The 24,408-nt window shown below is 43.2% G+C and overlaps 1 protein-coding gene across 1 annotated transcript in view; it reads left to right on the forward strand.

Moving 5' to 3' along the window:
• LOC146860897 (uncharacterized) overlaps window positions 1–24,408 on the forward strand; it is a 1,545,865-nt gene that overhangs the window by 357,898 nt on the left and 1,163,559 nt on the right. Inside the window, exon 8 of the mRNA XM_085646178.1 lies at window positions 10,490–10,607. Within this exon, the coding sequence (XP_085502304.1) occupies window positions 10,490–10,607 (118 nt within the window). The remainder of the gene's footprint in view (window positions 1–10,489; window positions 10,608–24,408) is intronic.

Genomic DNA, 24,408 nt, shown 5'->3' on the forward strand with positions numbered 1-24,408 from the left:
GTGCACAACCTCCGTCAATGCACCCAAGCCACTTGGCCATAGATGGGCTGGAAGGCCCTCACTGAGCTTTCAGCACTTGCCTTGCTGGGTGGGGGTCTATCCTGGTTGCCTCGAAGAGAAGCGCCTTTAGCAGGACCCGGCAACAGTAATTTCCAGGAACATTACAGAATCTATGGACTAAGGAGAGTATTGAATCCTACAATAAGCACCAATATGTGGACCGCTGGAGCACGAGGCCTGGTTGGGAGTCTGGGGGAGAGGTGGGGAGCAGCCTCCCGTGGATTGCTAACCTCCTGGCCCCCTGCAATAGTCTTTTTCCATGAGGTGGTTTCATTCTTATAACCAACACCAGGGCCAAACCTCTCAATTCGGACGGAGCACCAATTCTCGCTAAACCCGATTCAAGTGCTCCTGTAAGCAAACCTTGATTCCTGGGCCACCCCCTCCAATGGCCATGATCTTCAGACAGGGGTAAAAGGATCGATCGCTCAGGTACTTGCTCACGAAGCCCTCGGGCTCCTCGATGGAGAAGACATTGACATCTGAGGATCGAGGCGCTGCTATAGACTCTGAAAAAGCGGACAGATGTGCTTTCATACAATCCCTTTTTTTTGCATTTACCAATGCTTATTCCTTGTCTGCTTCTCCTATCTGTTTCCCGTCGCCAAAGTACTGTTAACAGTTGTGAAACTATATTTTCACAAAGTTTTGCCTCTTTCTGCTTTTTTGGAGCGCACGATACTTTAAATTAAATTAGAAGATTTCTATAGCCCAAGTTCTCACTCTTGAGAGATTAAGTGATGTGCCCAGAATTACAGAATGTTGCGCCGCAGAGAATCTCTAGGCAGCAGCTCTGGCCACTGCACCACATTCTCTCCACTTCCGTGATACTTGTTTTCTATGTGAGCTCAACCCGTACTCTCAGACCAATGGCTCTACCCATGGATTGTCTGTCTCTCTCCCGCTTCCCTCAAGGTGTCCCTTCAATGAGTAGCAGACAAGGCATCACTGTAGAGGTTCAGTAAAGCCTATGGCATTCCCAGTACTGATTCATTCCATCATTCTCCTGGCTCTGGGGGGTCTCCACCATCAGGTGGTCATACTGTGCATAAAAGACCATTATTCCCACTACTGCACAGTGAAGTCTGGTGATTTTTAATTTAAACTGTGTTGCTGATAACTGTGCATTTCTGACAAATCAAAGTGCAGACAGCTCAGAGATACAAAGGTAAAAATTATTCATAGAATATATTTCTTCAGAAGCTGTGAGCAGTGCCAGCGTCCATGTTTTTCAGAAATACTATATGTGGCCATTGAGTGCCAACACTAACACAACAGTTTATGGAGATGAAAGTGTGCAGTGGTCTCATGACATTCTGATTTTGTTTACTCTTGCTGTTATATTTTAACCATTACAGTGCTGCCTCAGAGTCTTTTACCAGGATAGCGCTGCCTAGGTTAGCGCTGCCTGGGATAGCGCTGTTTGGGCCCCTCTCTGCCTCGTTGACCGGCCACCTGTAATCATCCTGGTGCTGTAATTTGTGAGTCGTACTGTAGGTGTCGCTCTCAAGCAGCTGTACTGCAATAATTCTATTAGTAGTGCCCAGCGGGGGTCAAATATCACCTTCATTTATCATAATGCTTTCCATTTTCCCTGTACGTATTCCCTTTGTGAAGATATCTTTGTGTTTTTCGCCCAATATTCTGTCACCACACTAAGACTTCAAACTACAAATATAAGAATATGCAACAAACGGGGCAGAAGGTAGTCTTACCTTGATTTATGTGTGCGAGACTCGACCCTTCAGAGACACGTTACCGGCTCTTTTGTCACCATTCCCGCCACTGTGCCCCTCCTTACGTCAGCATTCTCATGGGGGCCATACGAAGGCCATGGTGGCTTCTTGCCCCCTCCTATTAAGATACAGATGCGATCAGGGCACACCAATGAGATGCATTATACAGGAACATGTTTACACTTAACCGCCCCCCCCACCCCACATACAAATATCCACAACAACATTATGCCTTAAGACTACAGCATGTTAGATGTCATTAGAAGTTACAAAACAGGAGCTGGACTGTCTGTTATCTGTGCTCCATCAGGTTTTTCCCCACTCCCAGAACATGCCACTCTACTTTCCATGGACCTCTTGCCCTTCCTCTGTCTCTCTGTCTCTCAATGAGTGACCTTTCACCTCACCCACAGACCCTCTGACCCCAGCATACCACAGACCTTCTTGCCACACCAGTACCTACCCCAATAATTTACTTCCAAGAGCTCCCCCTCCAAGGAGGCTGCACTCACCAACCCATGAACACCCCCTGAACACAAGAGCATGTCCCCCTCTTCTCACATTCAGAAGAATATCTGCATGCTCCTCTCACATACCTTGCTTGGGGTTCACTATCCTATGAAGACAGCTCTTTTCTAATTACATGAATCTTGGTTCTCGTATCACTTCAATTGAATCACTTCAGACACCGCCACCATATGCAACCCTTTTCGACCGGGCGGAAACGCGGCGGACGGTCTTCCCCCCGCCATCATAATATGGCGGGGGTGAAATGGGAGGCGGGTGGGGGATATTGTCGGGCAGATCGCCACTGCCATGCGGGCGGTGGCGATCCACCCGACATACTAATAGACCCCTTTGTCTTTGCTCCCAGCCGTAAGGACCTCCTGTGTGCTTGGAGGATGTGCCCGCACTCTCCCGGGCAGGGAACCAGAGTGTCCCAGGGGAAGGCTACCTGGGGTGGTGTAGTGTAGTGTATTGCAACTTGGGGGATAGGATACCTGGGAATGACATAGGGATGAGTAGGGGGACCGGGACCAATGGTGGCAGTAGGTGGGGAATCTTATGGTCTCTCCCTTTTATTTTTAAATGAACTTGACTGATGGACTCACTGGGGCAACGAGTGGCTCGGGAGGAAGGCCCTACACAGGCCTCCTCCCCAAAAATGAAAATGAGAAGATCTGTAGGGCTCTGGCCCAACCCACAGGTCTATTTCAATAAAAAATAAAATACCAAAAGGTTTTTTTTTATTATTGTTTAAAAAAAGCTGCTATCCAGCGGGAGTCTGATGGACTCTTGCAAAATATATATATTTTGGTCCCCCGGTGGGGGGACCCCAACAAAGCCGCGCATTAAAAACAAAGGGTAAACAAAAACAGCCAGCGAAGAGATATCTACTACTCAAAAACTCTAAACAGAACTATGTAGTTTAAAAAAAACAAATACATTATACAAGTCAGTATTACAACCCCTCATAGGGATACAGCAAATAACCTAGAACATCAGAAGTAGAATCAAAACATAAGTCCAAGCACTTATCCAATGAACGTGGCTAGTTCCTCTTCCATGTTCAGGTCACCTGGGTGCTAACTTCTCAGCGCAATAATGCATTTGCACTTGCCTGTACATTGGTTTGCACTCCAACTTTTACAGTTTGTCGTCTCTTCTTCTTTTTGACTCTCCTCCTTCCTGGGGGGACCCTATTCATACCAAAAAATGATAACAGGTCTCTATTAGATTGATGCTTGTCTCTAAAGTGTTGTGCCACAGGGTAGATATGCTCACAATGTTGTATAGACTCGACATGTTCAAGCACCCTATTCTTGACTGGGAAAGTTGTATTTCCAACATCTCTCATGGAACATGGGCAAACCAAGACAGAAACAGAGTAATCAGATGTACATGTGAGGCTTTTAAATATAGTACGTTCTTCACCTTATACATTAGTATATTTCCATACATTGTTAGTAGCATTACATATCCATCTTACAGAGGAGCATCTGTTTTACCCCTCGCTTTTCTCGCTGCCTGCCCTATGAATCTTAAAGGGGTAGCCTCTTTGGTTGAAATGATTAAGCATCACAGTCCCCTCACTTTCATAAGTAATTTGGGTACTATTTAGTTTTATTTTATCCTACGTAGTTCTCCAAAGGGGATATTTGATTTCAGACTATTACGGCGTTGGCATGTGGCACACTGTTACTGGCCATCTCTTTCTGAAACAGTGATATTTCCAATGTGTCCCTCTCCACTCTCTCCCTTATGTCCAAGAAATCTCTTGGACGGTCACGGTTGGTGTGAGCTAAGCTCAAGTTGAGATAATTAGTCCACAGGATTTTAGCAAACTCCTTAGTCAATTCCAATGAGACATCCCTTGTGACAAATAGATAATTTATGTACCTGTTTCACGATATAATGTGCCTGGTATAATGCTCATTATAGAAGGTCATGACTACCTGCTCCTCCCACCAGCCCATCAACAAGTTTGCATAGCTGGAGGAAAACAGGTGGCCATAACTGCCCCAAAGACTTGCCTGTAATACTGATTCCCAAAAAGGAAAATGTTATGTTTAACTCAAAACATGATCATTTTCAAAAGCGTAATTTTATGATCATAAAATGCAGGAGGTCTAGTCTTGAAAAGGTTCTGGCAGGTAGCTACACCTTATTCATTTTCAATACATGTTCAATGTAATCAACGAGTAACTCTGTACCCAGTGCATGCCTATGATTTTACCAATAAAGTCTGTAGTATCATGACAGTGAGAAGGTGGACTGAGGACAAAGGGAAGTATGAAGTGATTCAAATATGTAGACATATTTTCCAATAGATTGCCAATTGATGCCACTATTGGCCTTCCTGGTGGCTTTTCAAAGATATTATGCACTTTAGGAAAAAGGTAGACTACAGGTACATTGGTTTATCAATCATAAGGAGTTGGTATTCATCATGGATATGCAAACCTGTATCCTGACATTCCCGCAGTTGATCATGGTAAGCATAAAGGATGTTGCGGTATTGTGAGGTGTTTATCTTCTCAAAACATTTAGGGCCTGAATACGACTTTTTGCAGGGTGGTGGCGAAGCATTGCAAACTGCAGCCCCCTCCGCTCCACTGAAGGTCGCCGTCAACCACCCACCAGATTCCAACTTTAAAGTGGCCTGGGGGGCGGACGGCGTGTTGGTCCCATGGCGATGCCTCTTTCAAAGGCGGTGGTGCCTTTGCAAAAGGCACTGCACTGAGTGCGCCTCATAAGGTTCCAGCACGGCATAGATTCGAAAGACCATGCCGTGCAGGAACTGTTGTGCATGCACACAGGTGGGCACGTGCTATGCCCCCCTGTGTGTATCCACATGGGTAGGGGGCACAGGGGCCCCTGTAGAGCCACCCCTTGTTTCCTCTCCTCTAGGGTTTACATGGAGTAAGAACCTCCATGTAGACTCTGGTGGAAAAGAAACTCATAATATGCTTGGCAGGACCGTAACAGTCCCGCCAAGCAAATTGCAGCCTCCTGATCGCCACAACACCTCCATGGAACGGCAGCTCCCTGGCGGCAGCGGTCACAGAGTGGTTCAACTGCCCAACTCATAATAGGGGTGGTTGGACCGCAGGTGCGGCTGTGGCCGGACCACCACCGCCGTGCCCCCGAGATTCTGGTGGTCCTCGGGCTGCCAGACTCATAATTAGGGCCTATAACTGTTGGTATGCCTACTGTGGAGAAGTGTGGCTCAATGGTTAGAGCGGCAGACCTCAATGCAGAGCACTGGTCCGGGACCAGGGTTTGATTCCCGCCGCGGCAGGGTCTCGGGCTATAAATTCCTTGGACTTGATATTCTTGCCTCAGTGCCTATTCTAATCATGGGTCCCACGCTGCAACTCTGGGCAATAGCTTGCTTAATCTCCACAACGGCCCCAACAGCGCTGGGATGCCTGGCTTCACCATGGGGGTGCCCAGGAGTGGACACTTCACACGGATAGCCAGGAAGGGTTCCTACAGCGGGATGAGTACAGTGCTGAGATACCCCTAGGGGTGATTCGGCGCTATATAAATATTTACATTTACTCCATATATTCTTGTTTCCCCGTAACACCACATTATCACTCTTACACAAGGGTTTAATCATGCTAGCATCATCCCGGTGTAGTGTAATGGCTTGCCTCTCTTTCTTTGTGATGTTAACATAGGGTGCACCATTAGATCATGAAAAGTATCAATATTGTCTTGTTGCATTACGGGATTGTGCTTGAAAAGGGGATTAAAACCCCTCGTACATTGTCTACTGTTTTCCAATCCCGTATTTAAAAGCGATTGTCGTTCCGTGAGGTCCTCTACCTTCCCTTCTATCTCTAGTGCGTGAAGGGTTTTAAGGCCTTCAATTTCATTTATTGCTAGTAGTATGGAGTCTATAGGCATACCTTTCTTGGCCTTTTCAACATTGGCTGAACAGTACATTTGCAATAATTTTAATTTCTGAATTAAATGAATAACTGTACTCTAAATGAGGCATAATCTGGGTTGGTCAGGACAGAAAGGCTTCATTCCAGTGCAGAAAGCACATGACGTAAACACATGCTACAACAGGTTTATAATAGTACTGTTTTTCTCACCCTCTGGTCCTTCATTTGGAGTCTTTCCACAGCGTCATATTTTTCTCATGTGGCGTGTTGTCCTTATTTAGAGCTTTTCTTACCCCCTTCCTCCTCTTCCTTTTCCTCATATTCCTCCTCTTTTTATTAGCCTTCCATGAGCAGTCACTCTCCCAGGCAGTAGTCTGTTCTGGTCGAAGATGCGAACGTTGTCAAAAAAAGTTGTTTCAGTGGATGCAGTATTTGAGGTGTTACTATCCTGCGTGCCAGGTTCCATGTTCACTTCCAAGCTGGCTTCTCATCTTTAGTTCCTGTCTCTGCTGTATTGTTGTGAGTCTGAAATCATTCAGAATAGAATTGAATTTCTTTGCAGTAATAAAAATGCACCATTGAGCATAGTCTCATTTAACTCCGTTAAAGTTACTCTTTTTCAATTTTATTTCTTCCTCAGATTTCCTTAAATTATCCTCCAAATCTTTCAAAGATTTCTCTTTTGAATAATTTGCTTTTATTTCTTCTCTGAGCACTTCAGTTTCCTTGCACATCTGCTCCAAATCCATTTCTGTATTCTTCACCAATTACACTTTTTACTAGTGTCTGCCAGGAGGCTTGACCACGCCTCTAATACCCTTGGATTTGGGCTTTTGTAAAATCATTCGAGAAAACTCTTCCACCTCCTTCGGACATGGCCACCCGGTAGGGCTCCTAAATGGGTGGCACAGGCTAATGAGATCCAAATATGAGGTTTAATCAGAAAAAAATGAAAATGAAATAGTTATCAAGGAAGGAGTCAAGTAAGTGGTGGGAAATGGCCTGCTTGAACTATATGCAGGTTGGCCATGTCAGAAGGGATTGGAGGATTTAATTTAAATTGAATTTTCAGCTTATTTGGGATAGCAGCATGGAGGCATGAGGAGCATTATACCACAATAAAGTCAAGTGATTTATGTTCGTGAAATTTATATTTTGGGAATTCATTATAATATATGAATTTTCAGATACATTTTTGGTTAAAGCACATCAAGTCATGAACTAAACTTCTTTTACATGTGACTTGCGTCCTTTTTTATTGTATATTGCATTTATGTTATAAGGGTACTTGCAACTTATCCAATATGTCTGTAACATTACAAGTTCACTTATTTATTATGATTATGAGGGACATAAGAACTCTTTAAAAAACAGTGTTGGTAGCGGTGGATGTGCAAGTCTTTTTGCTATCCTAACTGTAAGGGTCCTTCTCTATGTGCACCTGTAAATCTTTGATCATTGTTTGACAAAGGCTCTGGTTGTGCTGAACCGCGTCACAGCTCCAGTAGTAGAAGCCTGTACTGTGGACTATCTTCTTGTGTAGAAGTTTGGCTGATATACATACATACATTCATACATACATATTTATTGTTAAGAATTAGTGTCTTAATTTGTAAGTTAACATTCATTTAATGCTTAGTAATTTAATAAAAAACGTAACTTTTTTATTTTTGTGGGTATCAGCTTAGGTTTTTAGGGGTAGTGTAGGGGAGCTTTGGGATCTGGATGGGTAGTTTTTATGGGTAGTAAAGAGCATTTAGGCTTTAGGGCTGGGTGGACTTTAGGGGTAGTAAGAGGTTTTTAGGGTTCTGGGATGGGCAGTGTTTATAGGAAGTAAAGGGTTTTAGCATTTAGGTATAGGTAGAGCTAAGGGGCACCAAAGGGTTTTAGAGTTCAGGGATGGGTAGTTTTTGGTCTAGTAAGGGTTCTAGGGTTCAGATGTGGCAAGTGTTTTGGGGATAGTAAGTTAAATAGTGTTATTATCGTAAATAAATAAAGGTATTCCTGATGTACTTGCCACAATGTAATGAATCCTGATGTAAAAGTTGCTGAATTAATAAATGATATGCCATTAGACGAGAAGATACTCCTGATGCATAGATTGCTTTTGCAGGGTACCAATGTCATTTTAGTATTTAAGAAAGTGAGCAGCATTAAAATCAAGTGCCAAACATGGCAGGGTTGAATAGACAGGACATTGAAATTAGTATGGTCCTAATTATGATGCTGGTTGGACGTATGTCGGGATGGAAACTGACCGACTAGTAGTCAGCAGTTCCATCTGATAAATTTGGATGCGACCGTCCATGATGTGGTCATAAACATACATTTTCCTAATGTGGTTTGTGCAACTGGCAGAAAAGGAAACATCCATGCACCGTGAGTCAGGCACCAAGTGGTGTTTGTCACTAGGGGTATTGATGTTTGTGGGGGCACCACTAGAGCCACTCTTAGCAGAGGGCGCGGAGGGACGGGGCCCTGCTAGGGGCCCTCAAGTCCATTTTCGACAGCCTTTCAATGGCAGTCGGCCCACCATTGAAAAGCTGCCTGAAACGTGCATCGTAATCCCTACGGCGGTGCCTGAGCAGGCACGGCCCCATTGTAGGGGATTACTTTCCGCCAGCTGCCCCGAAGGGCTTCTTAAGCCCGTCAGATAGGCAGCGGTTGGTCCCTCCGTCCTCTGCCTCCGACCGCCGCATCATAATGCAGCAGTCAGACTTCATGTAAAGATGTTGGTCGGATCGCAACCTCCGACCAACATCGTAATCGGTCCCTGTATTGTTGTATTATAGGTAAAACCCAGATACATATAAAGGTTTCTGTACTCTAGTGTAACATCATCACATGCTGCGCCATTGTTTTACATTGGTCCTTCAACATATGTTTAATACATAGGTGATTTGCCTCAGAAAGTTGGCTTAGGCTGCTGGAGGGTATGTCAGCAGAACAATGGAGAGATAGGCATCTGGTAATACCACAACAGTATAGGTCCCCAATAACCTTCCCAGGGTTGAAATAAAAGAAGGGGGCTACCTAAAGGTAAATGTTCAGCTGTGGTTATCTATCCCAGACTGCCTATTGCCCTCACCCGGTGTTTGGCACAACTTTTTTTTAACATATATTGCTATATTCAACTCCAAACAACATTTTTGCATATTCATTTTCCATATGTGCTTCCACAATTCCCAATGCAATGGGAAATCAATATGTAAAATGAAATAAAAATAAAATTTCTAATGAAATGTATGTAAGAAAGATTTAAATGAAGGAAGTCTAATAATCAACTTAAACAGCATCAATATTGTTTTAAGCCCCCTGTTCCCTAAAGTTGAAGTTGAAACCCATCAGAACGCTTTTTGAGTGGAACAAAACCACATATGTCAAAAGACGTTGTGGTAGACAGCAGTGAGTTCAGTAGGCAAAAAATAGTCTACATTAATACCGGTGGAATCTACACTTGGAAAACCGAATACACACAAAATAATCATGGGAGTGCCACTGTCAAGACTACAGTATTACTTACCTAAGGGTACCTGAATTAGTGCCAAGAAAAGTCTAGCATGCCTTATGAAAACCATCAAAGTCATTACTCTTGTGCCTTGGATATCTGAACGGATTCAGCAGATCACCCACTGGTAGTCATGTTCTTGATTAAAATGTGGTCACCAACAAATGAGATGCTCTGTAGGATCTACTTAAGGGTATTCGCCATCACTACCCTTCCCATCAGGACCGGATTAAGACCGTTAGAGGCCCTAAGCATTTAAAAGATTTTGAGGCCCCCATATAAACTAATGCAACAGAAAAGCATGCGTTAGATTGGTGCAGCGAGGAGAAATATCTTTATTTCTCCTTGTTTTTGCTCTTTCTAATACATAGGAGGAGCAAATCACCTTTAATTGTTGTTTATGTGCAGGAAGGTGTCCCTTCCTGCATATAAACAATCATCCCTGCAACACAGAATCCCTTGCACAATGGTGCAAGGGTGCCTGTGTTGGCGCTAGGCAGCTTTCTTTTTGCGTCAGCACAAGGGAAAACAAAGGGGGGTGGCGTATTCTTGTAAATATGGCACATCACAGCATTTTTTAAATGATGCAGCGTGGCGCAGCTAAATTGCTTGCAGCACCTCACCATTTCTTTGTAAATATACTTCCCACTTTCTTGTGCCACTGATTTGGTTTTGTGTTTCATTTATGTGTATGACACTAATGAAGCAGCCATATTGGCCAATTGTATTTCGGCTACTTGCTATCTCTCTATATGCATTTTGATAAACCAGTCTTGTTTCCACAGGAACTCTTCTTGATGACATTCAAAACAAAGGGTGCATTCCACCTGACCAGTGCCCATGTAGACACAACGGCAAGGTCTATGCTCCAGGACAGGCGTACTCCAGTCCCTGCCAAAACTGGTAATGTATAGCACACCCACTCCTTCACATTCTGTCCTCTAAACTTTACTGTGTTGCCAAATTCTACCCATCACAAGAAAGGCATAGGGGCCTTACCCATATGTGGCTGCTGTGCCCAATGGCTTGCCAGGGATGCTTGATCTGAGTCAAGTTATGTCAAGTCAAAGAAGGCTTTATTCAATTGATTGGACAAACAATCATAAAAGCACAAAATTACAATATACATACAATCAATTCTTAGATTAAGAAAGAAATTCACGTTAATGATACATTAATAATTTCATTGATTATGTTAAAAATGGTATTAAACTTACAAAAGCCCTCATCTCATTAAAAACAATTAAGTGTGCATGTGTTTCCTTAGGCTCAGAGCTTTTTTCAATAAAATTGTTTTACTATGCTCATTATCTAAACATTGTAAAGCCAAAACGGCAGGATGACATTGGTGTAGCCCAAACTGTTTCAAGATAGGTACTAAGAGCAAGCTCCTAGCAGCAGAATGAAACCTACAAAAAAGAATGACATGAATCGTGGATTGTGGGGAGGTATTATCACAGGGGCATCGCTGGAGGTCTTGAGACCAATCATTCATTATAGGAAAAGTAACTAATTTATGGAAGACCCCCAGCCTGAAACGAGTTAATAAAAATCTATCATAGGCACCAGGTACAACAATTAAATAGGGTTGAATATTAAAAGTAGTTAAGACCAACTGATTACGCAGGACTGTGGGTTTTAAAATCTCAGATGACATTCTGATGGTGTAAACACAGCAGGATACCTGCTTTTCTTAATTCCTTCCTTGTTGTTGCCCTAATGGTAGTAGGACTGGTAAAATACTCTAAATGGCCAAGATCTTTAAAAAAATTATAAACATATCTTAGCCATGGTATCCTCATAACACCTTCCAGATTCAAAATATCTGTTCAGTTTGGCCTCTTCTTTAGTCCAGAGCCTGTGCCATAATAGCACAGGCTCAAGCTTAATTAAATCAGAGATAAAGGGGAGTCCTAACTCTGCGTGACAAATGCATGCTGAGATACCACTCGGGACAGATAGAATGTATCTTAGGAAGGAGTCCTCTATTCTCTGAATTGGAAGCAGATCAGCAAACCCCCAGAACCCACTCCCGTAAACTGCCGCTGAAATGCACTTAGCCGTGTAAATTTCGATGAGCTCCTCTGGGTTTTTTTTGCCTAGCTTTCTTGCGAAAACGGTAAGGGCAGATGTAGTGCGTTGGAGTGCCAGTTTCTTTGCTGCAACTTCTTGTACCCAAGTATCGTTGTGGGCGAAAAAAATGCCCAAGTATGAGAATTTCTTTGTAACCCTAATCTTTTGTCCAGCCACATACATATCCTTTTGTTTCTTTATTCCATTACCACAGTGCATGATAAAAGTTTTGGAAGAGTTTACCCTTAAACCTAGGTCTTTCATGAAAAGGGAAAAACTGTCCAAAACCCGCTGTAGGCCTACTTGTGTGCGAGACATCAACACTGCGTCGTCTGCATACAAGAGAGCTGTGATAGGGCGCCGGCTACTAGGGGGAAGTCTTGGTTGTCTTTAAGGAGAGCCTCACCCAGTCCATTTATATACAAGGAACGGGGCCAGGACACAACCCTGCCTAACTCCTCTCCCAATCGAAAAAACAGCTGAGCGCTTACCTTTCAGACCGCAGCACACGGGTATATATACTAAGAGGGTAACTGTTCCTAAGAGAATGAGAAAAGTGCCAAGGAGTTGGTATGTGTGCTTGTTACGCGGTCGGGTAAAAGTGAGTGTGGGGGAATTTCTCCTTTAGAATATAGTGCCCTCACACACCCTTTCGAGTGTCATGCTTCATCATCGGGCGTTGCTCCTCGTGGGGGTGGCGCTGCAGTCCCTCACGGGCCCCGCGAGAGGGCTCTTTATCGGAGATCTTTCATGGAGACGCCGCAGTTGTGCATGGGGGTGTGTGGGCCTCTAAAAAGGGAGGTGAGTTAGTGAGTTAAAAATGCTATACGGAGCCCAGAACCAAAGTTTTTATTCACGGCTCCGTGTAGCAAAGGTTAAAAATAATCCTGGAGCTCCTCTTCGGAAAAAATGGTTGAGGGCAGGTGTGTAACTTACTGCTACTCTCAGGATGGGTGTAGTGTAGGTGAGTGGAAGTCCTACAAAAATGGGGTCAACATGTTTCGCGCATTAATGCTGGTCCATAAGGGATCCGTTAGCGCTTCGTCAGGACCGGAAATAAGGTGAGAGGAAATATTCTAGAGACCAGGTTCCAGGGAAGAATAGAACTGTGAACCTGTAGTACCTTAATAATAAAGGGATCAAGCGTCCACACGCTGATAGGAACTCCTTCTTTTAGGAACCTATACCCAACCTGGTGAAATAAAAAGACACACGTATGGACAGAAAAGAGACAAAACATATACTGTAATTCACTTTTTCAATGATGGTCAAAAATACTCGCATGTTGTGTTCATATCGCAAGTAAACACAGTTATGTGTTCAATCAAACAGGCATGCACACAATATTAACATGCAGGTAAAACGACCTGGTGCCGGGGCGTAATTATCCTTGTGCAGTTGACCGCTGTGTTGGGGTACATGTTCTATAGGCAGTTAACAGTGATCGTGTGCCTTATAAAAACAACCCCGCAAAGGGCCAGCAGCATGTGAAATTTAATCTAATACAGACCATGTGGGTGATTCGGTTTCAATGGTGGAGACTGATGGTCAGAGATAGCAAGATATCTGTCAATAGGTACGTATATCGTGTGAAGTATACGAGGCAAAAATTGGCGGTGTGTCAGTTCCAATGGAACTAATGCGTGCTACTACCAGCTATGTAGGAAATGGTGGTCATACTTGATCTAAAGGTAACGTGCCTACCCTTCTAGTTCAGGGAATGGGCTCCGTCGGCGCCTCAGTGGTGGCAAGTCGAGAAACTATGGAAAGGAGATGTAATATCAGTGCACCGTTGCAGATGGACGCCAATCCTCTGACGGTGTTCGTAAGTTGGAAAGAGATTGCCGCTTCCATAGAAAAAAATATACTCACAAGTGCTCGTCTGCCCAGGGTGTGGAAACCTACCCCTCCTCCGTAGTGCGCTGGGATTGATAAGGAGGGGTGGAGAGTAAGGTCTTTTAAATACACTTCCTTGTTGACGCTAGCCTGGTGATGGGGGCAGGTCTCAGCGTCTGAATGTAACGCGGTGACGTATGTGTTCACGTGTGCGTGTAGTCACTGCTTGGCGTCTCGTGTGAAAATGATGGGAAAACGGCGGCCATATTGGAAGGGTTGTCTCGCATCGGGGGACAAAATACCTACAGATAGTGTATATTAGAAAGCCATGTGTAAATACGTACAGGGCGGATAATAAATGGCAAATGTCGGACAGACAGTAATTATGTGTCAAGGGCGTGGTGATTATTGATATTAAAAAAGTACATTCGTGATACAATGCAGTTGTTGGCAGCACGTGTGGATATTGGAAGTGGATTGGCTCTCTAGATGTAGGCTGGTAAACATATTGCGAACCATGAGAGAAAGGTCATGAGAAAGCCAAAAAAGGTCATGAGAAAACCAAAGTTCTCTCTGCAGAGTTGTGACCCGACCAGAGTCTGTGTGGTCTGGTTAAATATCAAGTTAATTTGACCCATGGGATTTCATCGTTGAGGCCCATGGTGTCGCATCTCAATCTATGAACCCATCGCTGTTCTTGCTTAAACAGAGAGCGTTTGGTCCAATTGGGATTGGAAACGATGATGGTCCATTTCAAACTATTCGCAGTGTGTCCTCGTTCTGCAAAGTGTGTAAGTAGTTTGGTGTTTGTTCTGCCTCGTCTTATTGTGCTTTTATGTTCACCAATGCGTATCTTGACTGCTCTGGTGGTCATGCCCACATATCTTTTATTGCAAGGGCAGAGTATTGTATAGACACAGTTGGTGGTATTACAATTCGTGTGCCTGGTTTGGCGCCAAGGTGTTGTCAAGCCCAAGTCGATTTCTTTTGAAATCGTGTTTTCTGCACAGGTTGAGCAAGAGCCACAAGGGTAATGGCCTACTACTGGTGGTAAGGACCATAATGTAGGTTGACGTGTTAGTTGTGGTTTAGGTCTTGTATGTACGAGGTGGTCTGTAAGATTCTGCGTGCGTTTGAATGCAAAGAGTGGCGGCGGGCCTGGTTCAAAAGTGCCCGAGTTTAATATGGCCCAGTGTTTCCTGATGACATTCTGTATTCTGTTAGAACTGGGCGTGAATGTGGTGACACATGTAATGGTGTCTAGTTCAGATTTTTCCTTTGTCTCGAGGAGAGCCGTTCTAGGGTTGTTTCTAGCTCTCTTTTGTGCTTGGCGAATGATGTTGCTCGGGTAGTGTCGTTTTTCAAGGTTCTGCCTGAGGAGATTAGACTGTTTCTCGAACTCCTTAACAGTGTCACAGTTCCTACGGAGACGTAGGAATTGGCCCACTGGAAAATTGTTCCTGAGTGCCCTGGGATGGTGGCTATCGTAGGTCAAGAGACTGTTCCTATCTGTGGGTTTTTTGTAATTGGTGGTGTGTAAATAGCCATTATCCAAAGAGATGAGAAGGTCCAGGAAAGGGATCTCATATCGAGATCTTGTACTCGGGAATTTTAGATACGGGTTCAGAGTATTAACCCAATTGCAAAACGAGATACATTGTTCTTCATCCCCTTTCCAAAACAGGACAATGTCGTCAATATAACGACGCCAAAGTAAAATGTGTTGACTAAATGGGTTGGTTTCTCCAAGGATGTATTGTTCTTCAAAATGGGCCATGTATAGGCAGGCCAGACTAGGAGCGAAGGTGCTTCCCATGCTCGTACCTTGTATTTGGTGGAAGAGCTGTGATTTGAAGGCAAAGAAATTCTCTTCAAGAGCTACGGAGGCACAGTCGCAGATGAATGAGATAGGTGTCAGAAAAGGCCAAGGTTCGATGTTGTGGAGAGTGTTCTCTAATACCTCTAGTGTGGCGTCCTGAGGAATGTTTGTATAAAGGGCTTCTACATCCATGGTCAATAGGAAGTCAATTTTGTCAGGATCAGGGAAGAGTTCTATGAGATTGAGAACTTCAGTGGTGTCCCTGAGATAAGATGGAGTTTTGCTCACCAGAGGGCGTAGATAGAAATCGCAGAACTTGCTCAATGGTTCTAAGACAGAGTCAATGCCGGAAAAAATCGGGCGGCCCGGTGGAGGGGTAACTCCTTTATGAATTTTAGGTAGTGTGTAAAAGTAAGGGGTTCATGGGTCTTCAGTGGCAGCGCACGGGTGCCTTGGCATCACTATATAAATGTTTAAGAAAATAAATAATATTTACATCAACCCCCATATCTTCTAATAATAACCATAGTTTAATGTGGATCACAAAGTTAATGCGGCTGTGAGGTCCACAAATTCTAAGAACAGGTTCCCTTTCTTAGCCCTAGTGTACTTCCCCACCAAGAGTGACAGATTTAGGCCCTGCTCTACAGTCCCCACGCCAGTCCGGAAGCCATATTGTAGATCGAACAGGACAGAGTTCTCATCAGCTCAATCCTGAAAGCGTTCCAATACAATTCTACCCACTACCTTCATTATGGCGTCCAGCAGGGAAATTGGCCTATAGCATCCTGGGTCTTGTCTGTCCCCCTTCTTAAAAATGGGCACGATAATAGACTCTACCCAAGTGGGTTAAAAATCAGTGCTACAACTGGCGTTAAGCACCTGTACCAGTAGGGGCCCCCATAAATGAATGTTTGATTTGAACATGTCTACAGGGACCCCGTCCGGTCCAGGCGCCTTGCCACCTTGACTTGCATGTAGGGCCTGCTCCACTTCCTCTAAGGTAAATGCTAGTTCTTTGTAGTTTAAAAGATAATTTAAGCCATGAGCCCCCTGAACTTGGATATCCATCGTATCGGAATTTCCCTCGCCCTTGTATACTTGAGCAAAGTGCTTGATCCACTTTTCCTCAGTAATGGCTATCTCAATAGACGGGCTGGCCTCCCTAGTTAAAAATGGTTCCCTAATTGCCTTTCAGAATGCCTCACTGTCTCTAGCTGCTGAGGCCGAATGTAATGTCTTCCATGCCTCCTTTTTCAATGTGACTATTATATCCCTTATTTCTTGTTCATATGCCCCTCTAGCCAACCTTAGTCCCAGAATATTCCTCTGGGTTTTATGCATCTCTTTTTGTAACTGAGAATATGCTTGGGCACACCTCGAGTCAAACCACCCATTCTGGGATCCGTTCTTCTATTTATGGCTAATATGAGACTCTCTTATTACAGTGGTTATTACCATAAAGAAAGCTAAAGTTTTATCAGGGGCAGCTGTTTCATTCAGGCATATCTCTATGTGTGTTTTACATCTATCCACCACGATATCAATCAGCGCAGCCTGATCTACCATAGCCCAACGGAGGGAGTACCCGTTAATACTCCCAATGGCTATATTTTCTAGCAACTGATCATTATTAGTATTAAGTCTAAAAGTTTTACTAGAGGGTTGTGTAAAGCTCCGCATAAATTGTTCCCAGCATTCTCACATATCATGCAGTTGAAATCCCCTGCCAGTATTAACATTATGTCTTTTGTTTTGCTTTTACCCTCTAATCTCAGCGATTGTGACATGTTTCCCACTTTTCCAGGGGAAATATTTTTGTAAAAGTTAACCAAAACTATGGAACATTTTGTATCTAGATCCAATCTAACTAGTTGGTAATATGGCAAGCATCATTATTTCCTTTATGTTCATGCTTCTCGATATATACGTGCATAGACCACCCTTAGCCCTACCTCTCCGACCATCAACTGCTGGGGTATGGTAGGTCCTATACCCATTCAGATGGATTGCTTCCTTGAACCATGTCTCCTGGAAACACAGGACCTCAAATTGAAGAATAAATTCCCACCACAATTGGGTGTTTAACTTGGATCGAGTCCCAGCAATATTCCATGAGACAATATTGCAAAGAGGAGTTTTAACATCAACAGGGCAGTTGTGAGGGTGGATTACTCTCCCTGGTAAATCCTCATTTGCATGTCTGGATGGAAAGGGGGCAATTAAAGTCCCCTTGGATTCGAACAGAGCCTCATTCTTTGAACCTATAGGCCCTCGTACCTCATCACTATTGCTATCGGCAAGATCCACGTTGAAGTCTCTGGATGGAGAAGAGACGTTTAGAATATCATGGGGATCAGCCTGAGTCACCATATTCAGGTCCGTAGGCCCTCGAACCTCTTCTCTATCACTTCCAGCATAATGTTTAGAGACAATACCATTGTTACTCATTAGAGTGAACCAAGAGTTAACCCCGCAATCAGGCCTACAGATTGCGCGATTATATGATGCAAGTTTCCTAGGGTCCAGTCAGTCAATGTCTTCCAAAGAATTCAGGGCATCAAAACGATTATATACTGGGATGGGATATCTAGACTGCCTTGTTCTCAAGTGATTATCTCCCTCAGGCAAAAAACCCTGACGGTTTGAAGAGTTAGAGGGTCGATAACAGTATCCCAGTGGTAGTATGTGTATGTCATTGGGATTGGAAGGCCTACTACTGGCCCTCTCTAGTATTGTGTGCACCAAGAAAGGTGACTTAAAAGTTAATACTGAGTCATTTTATAATGAGACAAAAAATAACAAAAATGTGTCCACGCAAATCTTGGTCTGAATATCACTCTTCAAGCCAATTAGATATTACGAATTATGTCCATGACATGTGGAAATAAGCACAGGAACTGTGTGTGGTGGGAGTTGAGAAAGTGTGTGTGGGGGGGGGGGATGAGCCAGGGCTGATTCATTCTTGGTGGGATGCCCCAGAGGATGAGAGAGAAAGACTGTTTTTATCTTTATTTTACTTTACTTTTCTTTGTGTGCATGTCTGTTTTCCAAGCTTTTACTTTATATTTTGGTCATGTTTTCTGTTTGTATTTTTTTCAAGCTTGTACAATGGATCCATCATTAGAAGCTGTGAAACATAACTGTCTAAATCATATCCTACAGGGAATAAGCCAAATAAAAATGAGTAGTCACACTCCTGAAGAAATTCTAGATGATTTAGAGATAGGAGTGAATGGCTAAGGTCTTAGAGAGTCCTTGGCAGAGTTCCTCATAGCTCGTTAATGGCCTAAGAAATGTGACTCTATCTGAAACTTTCCAAGAATGTCCCTGTCCATCTATGAAGGAACATAAGATCTCCAACCTCTCCTACGTTACATTGGAAACATCGAACTACAGATAACAAACTTCCCATCTGCAATAGACTATAGCTCTATTTTCTTGCTTCAAGCTGAGAGGAAAGACGTTCTTCCCGTCATAACCCTTCTCGAAAAGCAATCCCAAGCTATCTTCAAATCTCATAAAAAGTGGAACCACCCCCTCTCTTCCCACCCTTATAGCTCCTGACCAGTATTCTTTTCTTGTAGTCCTTCCATCTAGCTGGCTATACTGTTGCTGCAGTCTGGCTGCTCCTCCGACCACTAAACAACAGCTCCTCATGTGCTCGTTTTGCAGTCTATCCTTTAGCATCCATGCCGTCTTGTTCCTCTCTTTATCGAAACACTTTTGCTAATTGGTAAAATATTTTTAAGTAGAGTCAGCGCCATGAAAATTTTAAATAAAAGAATGCATTTACCTACCTTGCACAGAAGGCTATGCACACAGGGGCAGATTTACAAACCCTTTGCGTCACTTTTGCGTCACTTTTAACATTGGAGAAGTGACGCAAAAGTGGTGCAAGGGGCTTGTAAATCTCCCCCACAGTTACTTACTCGAGTTTTCCCAAAAAACAGAAAGATGCGTGGCGCTACTAGGGCTATGCAGGCCCAATATTCTAACTTCCAAAAGTAAGTTATTGGCATTCCTAGTCAAGATGCGCTGTATTTGAATGGAACTCTTTTCTATCTACACTATGGGGAGAAGGGTGATGTAGGGGATGGCACGCATCTTTAACAATTTGGGGGCATATTATCAAGACAGGCGATAAAATTATCGCTGCTTTAGCGGCAGAAAACTGCTGCTAAAACGGCGATAATGGGCTTGATAATATGCTTTATGGAATTCCAATTGAAGCTCAGGTTAGATGTCCGTCGCATCTAACATGGGCTTCTATTGGAATTCCATAGAGCCTATTATCAAGCCCATTATCGCCGTTTTAGCAGCAGTTTTCTGCTGCTAAAGCGGCGATAATTTTATTGCCCGTCTTGATAATATGCCCCTTAGTAAGTAGCTAAACCCCTGAACTGTTATAACCCTCTTTTTTAAAACCTACTCTTTGGCACTTACGTTTTGTTTTTTTAAGTGGCGACACAATCGGAGATTTACTCCACAAATGGAAATGGTTGGCGATTTACTCCACCAAAGGGCTAGAATAATTCTCCTTCCGGACTTGGAGGTGATATAGAGGAAAGGGTTTTTCCACAGGGAAAAATAGTTTCCTTCTAGAGAAAAAAAAGAAGAGAAAAAATTGTGCATTTGCACATCGTACGCCATTTTCCTAATGCCTAAGTTTGCGCAAAGTAGAATTATATATTTGGGAAATGTATAGGTGCACTACTGTTTTGTGAATTTCTCTCCACTTGTGTTATATGCCCTGGAGAGGTGACTGAGTGAAAGAAAATCTTTGAATGAATAGATAAACAGATGAGTGTATGGATGTATGAATGGTTGACGAAGTGTATGTACGCATGGAGAATTGGAACAAGTTCAAAATGTTTTCATAGTCTGCGGTGTAGCTTAAAATGCACAAATTAAAATGCAAGTGTCCTCTGTTCCTCCACCTGTCAGATATTGTTACAAACAGCATTTCACAGAAGTGAGTGGGTAACATGGGTACCAGAACTGTCATTATCCAGGCGCAGAGGATTTTATTCTGAAGATGCCCATAATGTGATAAGAATAACCACCAGTAGGCCAGGATCATGATTAGTCAGCTTTTGCCAGAAGTAGGTACCATCATTCCATGGACGATGGTGCCCATCTCTATGGATTAACACATTACATCACCCATTACCACCATTTTACTGGAGGGAGCCATAATTCCATATATCCTCTAAAGGCTCTCTATCATCGGCAAGTTGTTTGCACTAAAGTTTTAGGGGCATATTTATCAAAATGTATCGCAGCACAGCAAGTAACCTTGCTGCATTACAGGGAAAGGGCAGGAATGTGCTGTATTATTGCAATACGGCACATTTCAGCCTTTTGCCAGCATGGGAGTACAATGAGCTGCCTAGTGCCAATGCAGGCACCCTTGCAACATTGTGCAATGGTGGCTGCAATGCAATCAGGATTGTTTTTGTGCAGGAAGGAGTACCTTACTGCACAAAAATAATAACCTGAGGCATTTTCCTCTATCAGCAGCACACATAGAAAGAGGAAGTAACTAGGAGAAATAACAATATTTCTCCTCAATATGCCTCCCCTAGGAAGGCATAGCATTTTGGCACATTCCCAGTTCTACCAGTAATCGTAACTCAAAATCATGGGTGTTGTGAGGAAACACCATGCAATGTCCACGGAACACCTCCCTGGGACAGCGTAATGCAACGCAGAGATTTGCGATAACTTACTCTGGAATTATCAAGCCACTCAGGGCCCTGCAAAGTGGCTTTGTGCGGCTTGATAGATCACATTTTAGGGTTGCTTTGCACATGCACCATGTGGCATGGTGCAAAAGCGACATAACCTGCAGATAAATATGGCCCTAACTTTCTCAGAGTGTATCTATAATACTGTGGAAAGATCCACTTGTGAAGTTAACTCTACTATCGACTCCCACCCAGATGTGTGGAAATATTGTTTGATATGTTTTACATGTGTAGTAATTTTTAACAAGTTTTTTTAAACAGTGATTCAACCTTTTGACAATATTTCCCATCTATTTTCATGCAAGCAGTGTCCATCAATTTAAGTCAACTAGTTGCAGCACCAAGAAACCATAACATAGGTATGGGAGCATGACAAAATGCTTCAGTCAACTCAACAGATCCTAATATAAGGAGAAAACAAGCAAATGATAATTCTAATTTTCTCTGATGTCGGATGATGGAATAGCATTATGTGTTTGTTTTGCAACTTCACCACAGAGGTCTTTCTGCCATACTATTGTAATATGTAAATGAAAGGAACAATTACTATTCCCAATGCATCTGCAAAGTTGTCATAGGATCGCAATCAAAGTTCTATTGTAAGCTTCTGAAGTGTATCCTTTAAGGTCCAGTCTTTAACTTCAGCACTTTGGGTCTGATTTGGATGTTGGGTGGAAAGCCATCCGACAGTCTGTCGGGGGGTTCCGCCCGACATCCAGTGTTTCCCTCCCACCCCTCCCACCCCTGTATTATGATGATGGTGGTTGGAGGGAAACCCACAGGGGGATTCCGTTCCTCTTCCGATGGGCTACCAGAGCCCATTGGAAGGGGAGCGGAATCTTAATCACTTGAATGACGGTGGAGTCAGCGTCGGCTCTGCAGATGGGATTAACTTGTCGGTTTCTGACAGCCATTCCATGTTGGCTTTTCTGACATGGAAAGGCTGTCGGAAAGTGCATTTGGTGGCCCCTAGCAGGGCCCCCTTCCCCTTGGCCCTCCGCTATGGGGCCTGGGGTCACCTATCGTGCCCCCCTAAAACATCCCTGCACCATGTGACAGTCACCACATGGTGCCTGCCACATGGTGCCGGGATGTTCACAAACATCAATTTTTCAAAAGAACTTTGTGCTGCAGGTCTTTTCTACCTGCTGCACAAGCTACCATTGAAAAATAGATGAATGCATCTTAATCCTGATGTTCGATCCCCTGACCTAAGGTAGGGCGGTTCCAAACCGCAACGGTGTCGGGCGGTCTAGGTCCCCCCGACATCGTAATGAGGTCCTTTGTTTTGTCCTTAAAAGAGAGGACCAGCATGTGCAAATTTGCACAAAAGGGGCATAACAGAATGTATTAGTCCATTTGTGTTAGATTTTCCAAACCTATTGGTGCTAGGAGATATTAATTTACATTTTGACAGCATCACTTGCTCTGCAGTAATAACTGTGATAGCTGATATGGAGAGTGTACAACATATACAATGAGTAGTGTGCCTAACACTATTGCAGGCCACATCTTGGATTTATTTTGTCCAATTTAGACACTCTAGGAATTGGAGATCTTATTCCAATGATTCTGTTAGATCATTTCATCATCCCTCTGGTAGTGGTAGGTATTAAGGCTGATGGTTGTTCAGCTTTACCATCTACATGGTCTAGACAATGATCAAAACTTGCTCTTGACCACTTTTGCCAACCTCTAGATGCTACTAAACTGAATTTGCCCAACAATGTGGTGAAGACCAAACTGGAAGTTGATAGGTGGATTGTAGATGCTATGGAAAAAACTATTCTATTAACTTGCAGTCCTCATCTAGATTAAAACCATCAGCCGCCCGGTTAAATGAGAGCATAGCAGCCATAAAGACAAAATCTAAACATTTAGAATGACTATAACATGAAGACTATGAGCCAGCATGTACTTTGGAATATGTGGCAGCCCTTAAACTCTACCACAAATTAATTATGCTGATCAGCAAGTTGTATTTTATTGAAAAAATTCGGAATTCTGCTAACTCATCGAGGGAGATCTTTTCTATAGGTAAATCTTCAACTATTTCAATGTCAATGACCCCTTCTGGTACTCTCTCACTTGAAAGATGAAACAACTTAGCCTCCTTCTTTTTTCAAAAGATAAGCAAGATAAATGCTACTTTTTCTGTTGAGCCCAGGAGCTATCTGGTTTTGGAGACCTGGTAAAGAACTTAAAAGGAATCCCTATGCTAATTAAAGTGTGATTGTATTCAACTGGAGCATATTTGGACTCTTTGTCATATTGTTAAGTTAGGCTGTCCTTTAAATCCTGCTCCTCCCTACATTCTGGAGCACAAATCTGTCTCCAGCTATCAGGTGCTGTGTAAACTATTGAACCTATCACTTCTGAGTATTTTCCTCAGGCTTGGATACATGTGGCCGTGATTCCTCTTTTAAAAAAAACCTATGTCCTTAAAGTCAGGGAACTTTAACCCAATCTCATTCTTACCATTTTGTTCCTAAGATTGTGGAAAAACATGTAAACAAAAATCATTCTGACTTCTTAGAAACAAGCCATCTTCATCATTCGTTTCAATCAGGCTTTTGTCCCTCCTATATCACTGAATTGGGCCTTCTCTTGGGAATAAACTCTTGCCTATAAAGAATTTGCGAACAATTTTAGACCAGGAAGAGTCAGCAGCAATTATTTAGCATGACCTAAGTGCAGCCTTTAAAACTGTCTTTCATAATGTCCAACTAGGAAGACTTTTTGAGTGTGGAATTGGCAATGTGATACATTCATGGCTAGCTTAGTTTCTGCAAGCCAATCTTCTGCAACAATATATTCTCTCTTCAGCAAAGTGTTTCTTAAGGCTTGTCACTGAGTCCCACTCTTTTTAATGTTTACATTCAGCCTTGGTGGAAATCATCGAAACATTCAGGTTTTCACTAATTTTGTATGCCAATGATACACAACTGATTATTAACCTCTCGCAAAACCCAGCATAAGAACCTCTTAATTGAATCTGTGTCTCAAACAAGTGGCTATTTGGATGTAAAGTAATTTTTTAAAGCTTAATGGGGAGAAAACAGAAGTTCTATTCTTGGGGAATCAGACCATCATCTGGTCCCTCGCATGGTGGGCAGATTATTTGCCCCATTTTCTGCACCGAAAGAAAATAAAATGAGGAGCTTGGCCAGATTATATCTCGCTTTTGAGGATCAAGTCAATTCACTGTCAGCAAAATGCTTTGGGA

This window comes from Triturus cristatus, chromosome 3_1 (genome assembly GCF_964204655.1).
Source record: "Triturus cristatus chromosome 3_1, aTriCri1.1, whole genome shotgun sequence".
Classification (NCBI taxonomy): domain Eukaryota; kingdom Metazoa; phylum Chordata; class Amphibia; order Caudata; family Salamandridae; genus Triturus; species Triturus cristatus.